Source organism: Pimephales promelas, chromosome 23 (genome assembly GCF_988280905.1).
Source record: "Pimephales promelas chromosome 23, fPimPro1.hap1.1, whole genome shotgun sequence".
NCBI classification, from domain to species: Eukaryota; Metazoa; Chordata; class Actinopteri; order Cypriniformes; family Leuciscidae; genus Pimephales; species Pimephales promelas.
This window is the reverse complement of record NC_142791.1, coordinates 9,303,371-9,319,387: the sequence shown is the minus strand read 5'-3', so window position 1 is coordinate 9,319,387 and position 16,017 is coordinate 9,303,371. Positions and strand designations below refer to the sequence as shown.

Below are 16,017 nucleotides of genomic sequence, written 5' to 3'. Positions count from 1 at the left end.
TGGACATGCTTCAATATCTGACGCTTTAGGCGCCCTTTAGCGTCAGTTAGATGACGCCCTAGGATCGCGTGTACCCTACCCCCACCCCACACCTAAACCTAACCGCGTCATCTAACTGACGCTTTCCTTTAGCGTCAGTTAGATGACGCCGTAGGATCGCGTCATGTAAGTGACGCTAAAGGGCGCCTAAAACGTCAAATATTGAAGCATGGTCAAAGGTGACGCCTTGGGGTGAGAATGCGTTGTGCATAAATACAGCTCATGCTTGATTGTGTATGTTGGCGGTCTTGTGAACCCTATTATGGGGGCAAAATGTTACCACAAAGATGGCAATATCCGAAATCCTTGTACTTGTGGGGACATTTTTTTGTTCCCCATGAGGAAAACAACTTATAACTCTTAATTGATGTTTTTTTTTTTTTTTCATGTCCATGAAAAGTCCCCATGAAAACGCACCAGGTGTGTGGGTGGGGGGTGGGCACAAATATCGTTGGTTTAATTGAGCAAATCCATTTTGGAGAGAGGTCAGTAAGCTAGTATTTTTTAAAAAAGGATATTTTTTGTGGTACCAAGAGAAAACGTGGAGAATTTTTTTTTTTTTTTAAATATCAAGACATTAATAAGTTTCTTAAAACGTGGCAGTCTGGAAAAATTAAATCGCATTTTAAAACGATATGCGTGCATGTCTCATAATGGTACAGGTTAAATGCGTAATCTTGATATATTAATGCCCGACGCATTTCTCTTTTTGGGGATCGAGAGCTGATGCCCGTCATTGTAAGAATGTTGTGTATGGCCTCTCAGTGACGGTTCATAATGATATCAAAACAAACTCTCGGAGATAATGGCGAAGGTTTTGAATTGTGTGTTCAGCACTTTTCCCTGGATAGCTCCCGTAACAATATGATGCTGCGCAGTTTTAGATGCTACTTCATGTTTGGAAGACATAGTTGATAATTTATTACAAACAAACAAGAAAATAAAAAAATAGAATTTGCTGTAATAATTATGTAACACTTTAGTTTAAGAAAAAATTAATTGCTCTTCTCTGTTATGCTCATCTGCTCATCTTGTCACTTTAACGATTTTTAAAGTTTTTTATTATTATTATTATATTAATATTATTATTTATTTATTTAATTATTTATTTTTGCATGTAACAACATTTGCCCTTCTAGCTAAGAAATAATTCTGATAATCTGCATTGCATTTTTAGCGCACAGTTATCCACTAGATGCCGTGGCAACACAGAGGGCTGGTTATGCCTTTAAGAAACAGCAGAGCATCTATTGGATGAGTGAGGGTTGAGCTCTGTACCAATCGTGCTTTAGACAGTACAAAGGGATCTACTCCCTCCCCCAACCAGAGGAGTACAATGATGAGCTGTAGAGCGAGAGGAAACATGAGCGCTTTATGAGGCTGATCACCACAACGAGGATGCGTTGAATAAACGTAATTGTTTGAAAATGGAGAACAGCATTCTGTTTTTCTATGGATATAAGATCAAGATTTGTTGATGGGAATATCAAGCGCAACAGAGAAATGAGGCACAGGAGGATCAGAGGGTGGAAATGGGCAGCGCTTTGGCTGTTCGCTTTCTCTCTATTGTGTAATACAGTTGGATCTCAGATTCGCTACACAATACCTGAAGAGTTAAAGGAAGGATCTATCGTTGGGAATATCGCGAATGATCTTGGTTTTGACATCTCAGATATCGCCGAGCGTAAGTTGCGGATAGCATCTGAATCAAATAGACAGTTTTTCAATGTGGATTCAGGGAAGGGTGATCTGGTAGTAAATGGCAGAATTGACAGAGAAACGCTCTGTGGACAAAGCGCCAGTTGTCTGATGCCTCTGCAGGTCGTTATTGAGAATCCATTGCAGATACATAAAGTTGAAATAGAAATACAAGATATAAATGATAATGCACCAAATTTTCACAACAGAAATGGCGAATTAAACATTTCTGAACTGACTGCTCCAGGCGCTCGATTTACCCTTGAAAGTGCCGAGGACCTCGATGTTGGCAGCAATAGCCTAAAGACTTATTCTCTGAGCAATAACAACTTCTTCCGTTTAAACTTAAAGACACTTAAAAACGGAAGACAAATACCAGAGCTAGTGCTTGATAAATCACTAGATAGAGAGAAACAGTCTGTTCACAAGCTAATATTAACAGCTCTGGATGGCGGTAATCCGGTAAAATCTGGTACATCTTTACTGCAAATAATTGTTCAAGATTTTAATGACAACGAACCGACATTTGAAGTGTCTGCATATAAAGCATCTGTTCTAGAAAGCGCCGTTGTTGGTTCAAGTGTGATCAAAATAAAAGCAACAGATTTGGATGAAGGTCCTAATGGTGAGATACAGTATTCATTCTCCCCGCACACGCCTGAATTTATTAGAAATATTTTTAGTGTAAACGCTGAAAACGGCGAAATAACAGTAGCTGGAAATCTAGATTACGAGACTACCAAATCATATACATTTGATGTCTGTGCTAAAGACAAAGGGAATCCAGAGCTCGAGGGACAGTCATCGGTTCAGATTGATATCATAGATGAGAATGACAACCCTCCAGAGATTATACTGACATCTTTACCGAGCCCTGTACCTGAAAATGCAACGGTGGGAACTGTGGTGGCTCTGATTACCGTCAAAGATTTGGACTCCGGTAATAATGGCAAAGTTGAGCTAATAGTCTCTGCGGATGTTCCATTTAAGTTAAAGCCAGCTTTTGATAGCTATTATTCTCTAATAACGGATTCTTTCTTAGATCGTGAGTTTCATTCTGAATATAATGTAGAAATACAAGCAGTAGACTCTGGTGTTCTACCCTTAAAAACTGTTAAGACTGTAAATGTAAAAGTGCTTGATGTAAATGACAACCCTCCGGTATTTTCACAATCCTCATATAATGTTTACATAAAAGAAAATAATCTGGCAGGTGTTTCATTGTTTTCTGTATCTGCGTTTGATATTGATCAAAATAAAAACGCTATACTTGCTTACTCGATTTTGGATTTAAGTTCAAGTCAAGTTCCAGCATTATCTTATTTTTATATAAATTCTGAGAACGGAACTATTTACAGCATGAGCTCATTTGATTATGAGAAAATTAAACTAATAAGTATCGTAGTTCAGGCTAAAGATCATGGCTCTCCATCTCTGAGCAGTAACGCCACTGTTCATGTGTTTATTCTGGACCGGAACGATAACGCTCCTGCTGTCATTTACCCGTCCACATCCATGGGGTCTGTCCCTCATCAGATGATGCCCCGTTCTGCTAAAACAGGGCATCTCGTCACTAAGGTAACAGCAGTGGACGCGGACTCGGGTCATAACGCTTGGCTCTTCTACAGGCTCGCGGAGGCCACGGACGCGTCACTGTTCAGTGTGAATTTACACACGGGAGAGGTGAGGACTAAACGCGCTGTTTCAGAGCAGGATGACCCCTCTCAGAGACTGATGATAGAGATAAAGGATAATGGAGAACCGATCCAGTCCACCACAGTCACAGTGGATATACTGATAGAGGACGGGTTTCATGAGCCCATCTCAGACTATAGAGAGAAAACTATCGAGCCCAACAAGAAAAGCGGTAAAATTACTTTATATCTGATCATCTCTTTGGCTTCCGTGTCCTTGTTGTGTCTGATGACGTTCTTCATCCTACTGGTGAAATGTGCGCGAGGTAGTAGAGGCGGCTCAAGCTGCTGTATCAGGCGAACTGATTCTGGATACAAGAATCCCAACAGAAACCTGCAGATCCAGCTCAACACTGACGGGCCCATTAAGTATGTGGAGGTTCTGGGAGGAGACATGATGTCTCAGAGTCAGTCCTTTGGCTCCTATCTCTCTCCAATGTCAGAATTCAGTGATCTTACCCTCGTTAAGCCCAGCAGCACCACAAACTTTACAGACACGCTAAATGTGCTTGATGCGTCATTACCAGACAGCGCGTGGACGTTCGAGAGTCAACAGGTGAGACGTAGAATACTTAATTCATTATCCATATAGAATTGTCTCATACCTATGTTCTTCAAAACGGTGCACGTTTTTTTTTTTTACAATTCTGAGGAATCCTAGAGAAAACTTTTGGACATATTGGCTCAGTTTCATGTACAAGGCTTAGATTAAGCCAAATTGGTTCAGAGATCTCTTGTTTATCTGAGCGTCTCTATTTTGGACAGAAGTCAGCATCAGCTAGAATTTCTGTAGTTTTATTTTTTTATTTGATTTTTTTTGTTGTTATTATTCATATATTATGTTTTACAATTTTGAGAAGTTGTGGAAAAACTTGGACATATTGGCCTGGTTTCACGGACAAGGCTTAGATTAAGCCAGGAATGGCATTTTTTTTTTTCCAATTGGGGCATATAAGTAGTTTTTATAAACGTGCCTTATTAAAAAAAAAAAAAACATCACTGGTGTGCATCTTGAGACACAACTATGACATTGACACCCCCAGCCCCCCCCCCCCCCCCCCCCCCCCCCAGATTCAACAATGTTTAATAAATTTCACTAACGTGCAAATTAAAGGTTTAATCACCTTTTCGCACAATGTTTGATGTCATAGAATCTCCTGAGATAAACGTTTTCAGACTGTGTTCAGCACTTTGGACTGGACAGCTCCCGTAACCATGCGACTCTACAGCAGGGACACTCAGTCCTGGAGTGCCGCTGTCCTGCAGAGTTTAGCTCCAACCCTAATCAAACACACCTGAAACAAGCTAATCAATGTCTCCAGGACATCACTAAGGCTGGGCACTGAGGGTTCTTATGGGTTGGAGCAAAACTCTGCAGGACAGTGGCACAACAGGACCTAGTGTGTATATCCCTGCTCTAAAGTTTTAGAAGGAATTGTTGAAACAACAACAAAAAATAAAATTTGTTTATTGGGAAAATTTGCTTTTAAAACTTTTAAATGCAAAATCTTAAATAAAATATGCAAAAGGGCTTAAATAACACTTTAAAATACTTTAATTGTTTACTACTGAATTTTAAGAACAAACTGGAGTTACACTTGCTCATCTCCCTACCTGTATGCTCGATGATCATACTTTGTTATATAAACGTCGTTTTGGGTATACGGGAACATTTGCCTCTCTAAGTAGCTAAGAAATTTTATTGCACATTTTAGTTCACAGTTCTCCGCTAGATGCCGTAACACACTACAAAGGGCTGGTTTAAGCTTTTAAGAAACAGCAGAGCATCTATTGGATGAGTGAGGGTTGTGCTCTGTACCAATCGTGCTTTAGACAGTACAAAGGGATCTACTCCCTCCCCCAACCAGAGGAGTACAATGATGAGCTGTAGAGCGAGAGGAAACATGAGCGCTTTACGAGGCTGATCACCACAACGAGGATGCGTTAAATAAACGTAATTGTTTGAAAATGGAGAACAGCATTCTGATTTTCTATGGATATAAGATCAAGATTTGTTGATGGGAATATCAAGCGCAACAGAGAAATGAGGCACAGGAGGATCAGAGGGTGGAAATGGGCAGCGCTTTGGCTGTTCGCTTTCTCTCTATTGTGGAATACAGTTGGAGCTCAGATTCGCTACACAATACCTGAAGAGTTAAAGGAAGGATCTATCGTTGGGAATATCGCGAAGGATCTTGGTTTTGACATCTCAGATATCGCCGATCGTAAGTTGCGGATAGCATCTGAATCAAATAGACAGTATTTCAATGTGGATTCAGGGAAGGGTGATCTGGTAGTAAATGGCAGAATAGACAGAGAAACGCTCTGTGGACAAAGCGCCAGTTGTCTGATGCCACTTCAGATCGTTATTGAGAATCCATTACAGATGCATAACGTAGAGATAGAAATACAAGACATTAATGACAATGCACCAAACTTTCATACTAAAGATGCCACATTAAAAATATATGAACTGACTGCTGCCGGCGCACGATTTCCCCTTGAAAGCGCCGAGGACCTCGATGTTGGCAGCAATAGCCTAAAGACTTATTCTTTGAGTAATAACAATTTTTTCCGTCTTAATATAAAAACTTTAAAGGATGGAAGAATGGTCCCAGAACTTGTGGTTGAAAAACCTTTAGATAGAGAGAAACAGTCTGTTCACAAGCTAATATTAACAGCTCTGGATGGCGGTGATCCGGTAAAATCTGGCACATCTTTAATGCAAATAATTGTTCAAGATATAAACGACAACGAACCAAAATTTGAAGTTGCTGCATACAAAGCATCTGTTGTAGAAAGCGCCGTTGTTGGTTCAAGTGTGATCAAAATCAAAGCAACCGATTTGGATGAAGGTCCAAATGGTGAGATACAATATTTATTCGGTGCGCACACTCCTGAGCTTGTAAGAAATGCGTTTACTGTAAACGCTGAAACCGGTGAAATAACTGTAACTGGAAAATTAGATTACGAGACAAAAAAAACGTACACGTTTGATGTCTGTGCTAAAGACAAAGGGAATCCAGAGCTCGAGGGACAGTCATCGGTTCAGATAGATATCATAGATGAGAATGACAACCCTCCAGAGATTATTCTGACATCTTTACCGAGCCCTGTACCTGAAAATGCAACGGTGGGAACTGTGGTGGCTCTGATTACCGTCAACGATTTGGACTCCGGTAATAATGGTAAAGTCGAGCTAATTGTCTCCCCGGATGTTCCGTTTAAATTGAAACCTTCCCATAATTATTATTCTTTGATAACGGACTCATTTCTTGACCGTGAGGTTCATTCTGAGTATAGTGTAGACATACTGGCCATAGACTCTGGTGTCCCACCATTAAAAACTTTGAAGTCTGTAAATATTAAAGTGCTTGATGTAAATGACAACCCTCCAGTATTCTCACAGACCTCATATAATGTTTACATTAACGAAAATAATCTTGCAGGCACTTCATTGTTTTCTGTATCTGCGTTTGATATTGACCAGGATAAAAACGCTCTATTTACATATTCAATCCTGGACTCAAGTTCTTATCACGTTCCAGCATCATCTTATTTTTATATCAACTCTGAGAATGGAACCATTTACTGCATGAGTACCTTTGATTATGAAAAGGCAAAATTGTTCAGTGTTCTAGTTCAGGCTAAAGATCATGGCTCTCCATCTCTGAGCAGTAACGTCACTGTTCATGTGTTTATTCTGGACCGGAACGATAACGCTCCTGCTGTCATTTACCCGTCCACATCCATGGGGTCTGTGCCTCATCAGAGCATGCCCCGTTCTGCTAAAGCAGGACATCTCGTCACTAAGGTAACAGCAGTGGACGCGGACTCGGGTCATAACGCCTGGCTCTTCTACAGGCTCGCGGAGGCCACGGACGCGTCACTGTTCAGTGTGAATTTACACACGGGAGAGGTGAGGACTAAACGCGCTGTTTCAGAGCAGGATGACCCCTCTCAGAGACTGATAATAGAGATAAAGGACAATGGAGAACCGATCCAGTCCACCACAGCCACAGTGGATATACTGATGGAGGACGGGTTTCATGAGCCCATCTCAGACTATAGAGAGAAAACTATCGAGCCCAACAAGAAAAGTGGTAAAATTACTTTATACCTGATCATCTCTTTGGTGGCGGTGTCTTTGTTGTGTCTGATGACGTTTTTCATCTTACTGGTGAAATGTGCGCGAGGCAGTAGAGGTGGTTCAAGCTGCTGTATCAGGCGAACTGATTCTGGATACAAGAACCCCAACAGAAACCTGCAGATCCAGCTCAACACTGACGGGCCCATTAAATATGTGGAGGTTCTGGGAGGAGACATGATGTCTCAGAGTCAGTCCTTTGGATCCTATCTCTCTCCAATGTCAGAATTCAGTGATCTCACCCTCGTTAAGCCCAGCAGCACCACAAACTTTACAGACACGCTAAATGTGCTTGATGCGTCATTACCAGACAGCGCGTGGACGTTCGAGAGTCAACAGGTGAGCTGAGAAAAATAATAAATGTGCTACTTAACCAACAGACCATGCAAAATGTATATTATAAAGTGTATATAAATAACTAATTAAAGTGCACGTTTAAACAACAATAAAATCAGAAGTGGACTTCTGTCACTGTCTGCGCGTTTCAGTGGCCTTGATCCATGGATTGCTTTGTCCACTCCAGGACTGACTTTGCTAACATGTCACAAGTAATTGTCACATAAAATGAAAACTACAGCTAGCCAAGTTAAAGACAAATGAAAATGATTCAGAGCAGCACGCCATTGTAATTAACAGGAACCAAAATTCCTAGAAATATTACAACTGAGAATGGGAATACAGGAGTCACTGTTTTATGATCAACCCGGAATCCATGCTAATGCTGACTCATGCGATATGAGGCATATAGTCTATTTTTATTTTTTATTTTTTGTGGACAGATTGTTGTGCAATTGGGCTTTGTGATTATTTTGAATGAAAAGTTTAATAATAATAAGTTTAAGTTTAAAATAAGTTAAAAATAAGTTTAATAAGTTTACAAATAATTGTTTTGGCACACCTGGTCGAGTGGCGCTATGCATTATTCTAAAATCGGGTTTTAATTCTGGTATGTTGAATTAGCGCAAAAAAAGCTGTTTATTGTTTGTTTATTTGTTTTCTCATAACAGTGGAAATAACTTAAAATAACTTCTGTATATGTGCCTCAGTCACGATTAATTATATCTAAATGTGAAGTTAATTAGGCTATGAAATCCACATGAAACCAAGGATAGAGGTTTCTGCTCAAAATTATGTTTGTTTATTCGCGCTTCCCAGTGAAGAAATTGCAAGGCAAAAGAGCTCTTGTTCTGGGAATTCAAATGTAAAAAAACAAACAAAACAAAAAAAACAAACAAAAAAAATGTTTTTCAAAATGTTCTGATATTGTAGTTCATAATTATTCAATAAATGCAGCTGCAAAAAAACTTATCAAAAACATCACCCCCTCTGCTATATATATATATATATATATATATATATATATATATATATATATGCTGACATTTAAAAAAAAATGTATGGTAATATTAATAATAATTCCCATAGAAATATATAATTTGTACAGACAGCATAAATCTATGATGACCAATGATCTCATATGCAGGTGCTGGTGCCTTTAAGATACAGTTCTCTTGCTATTGGCTATTGCGATTTATGCCTACTCCAATCACATGCAGAATTGCACAAAGAGATCTACTCCCTCCCCCACTAGCATCACAACGTTCAGTGCAAGCAGAGGCGAGGGATGCCCTAATCGCTCCGATAATATGGATTTCAACATATTTTTTAGACATAACGGACATACTAAATTGTCATCGTGTATTGGGATCCCTAGTTGTTTATCAGCACTGTGAATCGTCTGGATTGTAAATCAAAATGACAAAGAGGGTGGCATTCAGATGGTGGAGGCATTATTTGCTCTTCTTTTTTCTCTTTCTTCTTTTGTGGAGTACGACAGAAGGACAGACTCGCTACTCAATTCCAGAGGAATTAAATGTGGGCGCTGTTGTTGGAAATATCGCAAAAGACTTAGGTTTGAAAATATCTGAGCTGTATGACCGTAAATTGCGAATAGCCTCTGAATCAGGCAAGCAGTATTTCAGCTTGGATTCACGCAGAGGAGAGATAGTAGTTAATGAGAGAATCGACAGAGAGATCCTTTGTGGCGAAAACGCAAATTGTCTGTTGCCTCTTCAAATCGTTATCGAGGATCCTTTACAACTTTACAGAGTGGAAGTCGAAATACAGGATATTAATGACAATTACCCGCATTTTCAGTCGACGGACAGCATTTTAAAAATAGCAGAATCTAGTGTTCCTGGTATGCGTTTTCCTTTGGAGAGCGCAGTAGACCCAGATGTAGGAAGTAACTCTTTGAAATCGTATACTTTGAGTAAAGACGAATGTTTCAGTTTAAAAATAAAAGATCTTGGTGATGGCCGGAAGGTACCTGAATTAGTACTGGATAAACCTTTGGACCGCGAGAAGAAACCAATGCATCAGCTAATGTTAACTGCAATAGACGGAGGGAACCCGGTTAGATCTGGAACGTCACAAATTAATGTCACCGTGCTGGATATCAATGACAACAACCCCGTATTTGAGAAAAATGTTTACAAAGTAGCTATTGCTGAAAACAGTAAGCAAGGCACGACATTTCTAAAAGTTGAGGCAAAAGACTTGGACGAAGGCCCAAATGGAGAGATAAAATATTCCTTAGGTGAGCACATGTCTGATGCGCTGCGCTCGTTGTTTCACATCGATGAGAAAACCGGGGAAATGTTTCTAAACGGGGAGTTGGATTATGAAACCACTCCTATGTACAACATTGAGATACGTGCCAGAGACCGAGGTGTCCCCGAAATGGAGGGTCATTGCACGGTAAAAATAGAAGTCTCTGATATTAACGACAATCCACCGCAGATATTGCTTACGTCTAAACCGAGTCCTTTGCGCGAGGACGCGCCAAGCGGGACCGTTGTTGCGTTAATAAGCGCACGGGACATTGACTCCGGGGACAATGGAAAAGTCAGACTACAGACACAGTCTGGCCTTCCATTTATTTTAAAACCTTCTTTCTCAAATGAATATTCGTTGGTCACAAACGGTATTTTAGACCGCGAAACGTTCCCGCATTATAACGTAGAAATCACTGCATTTGACTCTGGCTCGCCGCCTTTAAGTTGCAAAACAATAATTCCAGTAAAAATTCTCGATGTTAACGACAATTCCCCGAAGTTCTCTGATAGCGTATATCATGTCTACATAAGAGAGAATAACGCCCCAGGCTCTATTATCTGTTCAGTATCCGCCCAAGACGTTGATGTCGGGGTAAATGGCAAAGTATCATACTCTATTGAGAACCCTAAAGTTTGGGATACCCCAATATCGTCGTATTTGTACATAAACTCTGACAATGGAAGCATATTTAGCATGCATTCGTTTGATTTCGAAAAAATAAAAGTGTTTGAGGTCATTGTTCAGGCTAAAGATCATGGCTCTCCATCTCTAAGCAGCAACGCCACAGTGTATGTTTTTATTTTGGACCAGAACGATAACGCTCCTGCTGTAATTTACCCGTCCACATCCATGGGGTCTGTCCCTCATCAGAGGATGCCCCGTTCTTCTAAAGCAGGACATCTCGTTACTAAGGTAACAGCAGTGGACGCAGACTCTGGTCATAACGCTTGGCTTTTCTACAGGCTCGCGGAGGCCACGGACGCGTCACTGTTCAGTGTGAATTTACACACGGGAGAGGTGAGGACTAAACGCGCTGTTTCAGAGCAGGATGACCCCTCTCAGAGACTGATGATAGAGATAAAAGATAATGGAAGCCCGGAGCTTTCCACTACGGTTACGGTGGATATACTGATAGAGGACGGATTTCACGAGCCCATCTCAGACTATTATAAGAAAAACGTAGAGCCTAGCAAAAAAAGTGGAAAAATTACATTATACTTGATCATCTCTTTAGCCGCTGTGTCTTTGTTGTCTTTGGTGACATTTTTCATCCTACTGGTGAAATGTGCGCGAGGCAGTAGAGGCGGCTCAAGCTGCTGTATCAGGCGAACTGAATCTGGATACAAGAACCCCAACAGAAACCTGCAGATCCAGCTCAACACTGACGGGCCCATTAAGTATGTGGAGGTTCTGGGAGGAGACATGATGTCTCAGAGTCAGTCCTTTGGCTCCTATCTCTCTCCAATGTCAGAATTCAGTGATCTCACCCTCGTTAAGCCCAGCAGCACCACAAACTTTACAGACACGCTAAACGTGCTTGATGCGTCATTACCAGACAGCGCGTGGACGTTCGAGAGCCAACAGGTGAGACACACTTGTTTCAAGTCAAATAATGTAACTTAAAGTTCATGTTTATACATTCAGTGTAAGTAACAGTGATATAGTGGCGCTTTCAGCACCTTGGACAGCTCCATATGTGCTTTTGTCTGAGCGACGTAACTTTCCTCCAATAGAAACGCACGATTTTAACCCCACCCCTTTTCACTCTTTTGCAAGACCTCCCACACTTGTTGCTCTCAAGAGCTGTAGAAACTTACAACCAATGTTGGAGATGAATAGAAGACAAAACGTATAAGATAAACGCATCTAGGAAATGCATACATTAAAATCTCGAAGGAGTCTATAGCTACTAGTGAAAATACTCAATTAAAAATGGAGAGTAAAGAGCTTTTTCAGAGATCTTTGGACTGGGCTGCAGTGTGGATTGTTCTTAATGCTTTGTGTTTTGGAACGCACGCTTCAGACCTTTTATATTCGACAGCGGAGGAATCTAAACCAGGAACTGTTGTTGGACTCTTGACTAAAGATTTAGGAATGGACGTTCAAGTGATTCTTCTAAGGGAGATGCGAATAATCTCGGAATCTAATGATAAATATGTTGACGTAGACCTGACATCTGGAGCTTTGGTGGTCAAGCAAACAATGGACAGAGAGAGTATGTGCGGAGGAAATTTACATTGTCACATTCGGATCCAAGTTTCTCTCCAAAATCCTTTGGAAATGCACAGCGTTACGATAGAAATTGTGGATGTTAACGACAACGCGCCGCTTTTCCCAAGCCAAGACACTTCATTGGAAGTTTCAGAAGCGGCTGCGCCGGGAACGATGTTCCGTTTAGAAAGTGCTCATGACCCCGATGTCGGTGTGAATTCACTGCGCGCTTATTTTCTTAGTCAAAACGATTATTTTATCATAAAAGTAGAAACTAAAAGTGACGGAAGTAAAATACCAATTTTGGTCTTAAACAAGCCTCTTGACAGAGAAAAGACGAGTGAATTTAGCCTAATTTTAACTGCGGTTGATGGTGCAAGTGCAGAAAAGTCTGGAAGTAGTGCCATTTTTATAAATGTTTTAGATGTCAATGACAATGCGCCACACTTTAATAATCCTACAAAAAGAGTCACGCTTTTAGAAAATTCACCTCATGGATCATTAGTTACAACTCTTAATGCCTCCGATGCCGATCATGGTCAAAATGGTGAAATATCTTACACGTTCGATAAATACACCCCTGATAATGTTTTGAAACTCTTTAGCGTGGATTCTATGACTGGCGAAATTAGAGTTACAGGACTAGTCGATCACGAACTCGCTAACGCGTATGACGTCACTATTCTCGCTAGGGATAAAGGAATACCTCCCATGGAGGGTTCGTGCAACATCAAAATCGAAATTATTGACGTGAATGACAACACCCCTGCTATCAGCATTAATGTGGTTTCCCCTGTAATCTCTGAAGATGTGAGTTCAGGCACTGTCATAGCCCTCATCAAAGTCAGAGATGAAGACACAGGGAAAAATGGTGAAGTGAGTGTGCACATCCCTCATGGGTTGCCTTTCAAGATGAGTTCGCCATATAAGGGGCTTTTCACTTTAATGACCGATGGCCAGCTGGACAGAGAGGCTTTGGCTGAATACACCATCACCATGATCGCCACAGACTCTGGTTCCCCGCCTCGTTCCTCGCAGGAATCTTTTGTGTTACGTCTTTCAGATGTTAATGATAACCCCCCAGTCTTTTCACAGCCTTCTTACTCAGTAGACATAGCTGAAAACAATGCCCCAAATGCTCCCCTTCTGTCCGTGACTGCATCAGACCCAGATGTGGGGGAGAATTCTACAGTTTCCTTCTCGATTCTGGAGAGCGAGGCTCTCGGTGTGTCCGTGTCTTCATACGTGTATATTAACCCAGATAGTGGACATATATATGCTTTGAGAAAGTTTGACTGTGAGCAACTGAATGCGTTTCAATTTGTGGTGCAAGTTCTTGATAGAGGAACTCCAGGTCGAAGCTCCAACACCACAGTGCACGTGTTTATTAAAGACCAGAATGATCACCCTCCTGTCCTTATATACCCAGCACCCCCATCTGATGGGACACTGCAGTTTTTAGTACCTAGCACACTCGGTATCGGACACCTAGTCAATCGCATCACATTTGTGGATGGTGATAGTGGCCACAATGCCTGGTTATTCTACAGAATCTCAGGCCTTGATGCTGAAATGTTTCACATAGGTGCACACACCGGAGAGCTGCGAACAGCCCGTAAACTTACAGCAGAGGACAACAAATCTGTCTTTAGTCTCACTGTGATTGTAAAAGATAACGGCAGGCCTTCTCTCTCCGCAAGCGTGGTAGTTAACGTCACCCTGTCTGAAAAAGCCTCAGACGCCTCTTCTGAGCACAGGAACTCTAACTCCAAAAGACCAACTGGGACTGACCTCACTTTGTATCTTATCATCACTTTATCCTTCATTATTGCGGTCTCATTCCTGGCTACCATTGTTTTAGCAGTGCGCTGGCTCGGCCAACATGGTTACATTATGTGCCTCATGCAAAAACTTGGTTTCAAGCACGCATCTCGTGAGCACCAACACAACGACCTCCACCTGCAGCTAAATACTGACGGTCCCGTTAGATACATGGAGGTCGTGGGGGCCTCTCGGGATTTCCACAAACACACATATACTCCTGGTTTCTCCACCATTTCCAGCAGAAGTGACTTTGTGTTTGTTAAGGCACCACAGAGCAATCTAAGCATGCGACTGTCAAAAAGACTCTTCACTCACTCACTCATGAAGGTGAGAGTACATGGAAATATTATGCTCTAGCTTTTAAAAGTTAGAGGTTGGTAAGATAAATGCATTTGAAAGAAATCTCTTATGCTCACTAAGACAACTCTATTTTACTCGTCTTCTTTAAATGGAGAGTATTTTTTATTTTAAAATGTCCAAATGTTATTCATTCCAGTGATGGCAAAGCTGAATGTTCAGCCTCATTACTCCAGTTTTCAATGTCACATGATCCTTCAGAAATCAGTCTATGCTGATTTGGCTCTCAAGAAATATTTTTGATTTGACAGTCAATTAAAAGTTCCAAAGAACTGCATTTATTTGAAATAGAAATCTTTTGCAAAATTATAATGCATTTACTGTTGTCTTTGACTATTTTGACTAATAAGCTGCATGTGTTTGTGGTAACATGAAAATCATGCTGTACAGAATATGTCCAGAAATTACTATTGACGCAGGCTTCAGTCTTTATGACTCACTTTTTGGACAAAGCACTCTGTAATGCCTAGTGTATTAATAATCAGGCCATGTTAAGAGCTATTTCCAGGCCCAATGACACAGCGGAAAATTCAACAATATGAATCTGAGAAGTAACTAGTCAAATGTTCTGCAGTAAGGTGAAGCTGACTTTTGTAATCATTATGATTTAGAAATAGAAGCAGTTGGATAAAGCTGTATCCATGCTCTGCAGTCCAAAAATAGCAGACTGTATTTTGTGAATTCTGCACAAGAGTTTAGAAGATCATTGTGGCATTGCACATGCCTTGAATAACCTCTTGCAACATAATGGCTCAACCCGGTGTGGCGACATGCAGCATAATTGTGTGGGATACAAAGGAAATTAAAACAAATAAGGCAAAATGATGAAATATTGTGGAGGGATTGTGTATCCACAATCCACCCACAGGTGAGCTCATATTTTGTTTAATACAGACTTGTGTGTATTTTCCACATGCACACGCACTCATGCGTGGCGGCGACATGATAGAAGTTTCAATTATTCACACACACACACACACACACACACACTCTCCCTCAACCTATTTCCAACCCTATGTTCTTCTTCGTTGCTCTGTTTCTCACTACTATTTTTTCTTTATGTTCTGGCAAAGGTGCAGTTTCAAACAGTCCTGAGGAGAAACGTGTTTCAAAGTGTACTTTGATGTCAATAATACAAATTTGTGTTTCAGAATTACAACCTCCTATGACGGGATGGAGGGACCTGCTCTCCAGAACATACAAGTGCAAATGAATCTCTGTGCCAAACAAGATTTTGACAAAAAATCTTTTCTTCTTATTTTCAGCAAAAGCCACCTAACTCGGATTGGCGATTTCCTCCAAACCAGAGGCCCGGACCAAGCGGGTGAGTGTTGGATTCAATTTACTTGTCTCGCAAAAACCTATAAATAACATTTGAGATTATCCACATAGTATTACGTTCTCTGTGTATTAATAGTTTTAATGTAA

General features: G+C 40.8%; 1 protein-coding gene, 1 long non-coding RNA gene and 1 pseudogene across 38 annotated transcripts in view; 2 read left to right on the top strand and 1 right to left on the bottom strand.

Moving 5' to 3' along the window:
- The window catches only part of LOC148969395 (uncharacterized), a 154,976-nt gene that overhangs the window by 115,376 nt on the left and 23,583 nt on the right, over window positions 1-16,017 (bottom strand). The gene's annotated exons all lie outside the window — the stretch shown is intronic.
- LOC120482043 (protocadherin gamma-C5) overlaps window positions 1-16,017 on the top strand; it is an 84,975-nt gene that overhangs the window by 63,718 nt on the left and 5,240 nt on the right. For 28 of the 37 annotated variants that reach the window (XM_089126210.1, XM_089126204.1, XM_039675993.2 and 25 more), the window contains exon 2: window positions 15,855-15,913. In XM_089126210.1, coding sequence (XP_088982336.1) covers window positions 15,855-15,913 — 59 coding nt within the window. The other 9 variants (XM_039675972.2, XM_039675979.2, XM_039675977.2 and 6 more) reach the window with 9 other exon arrangements.
- Window positions 1,332-4,038, top strand: LOC148969396 (protocadherin gamma-C5 pseudogene; annotated as a pseudogene).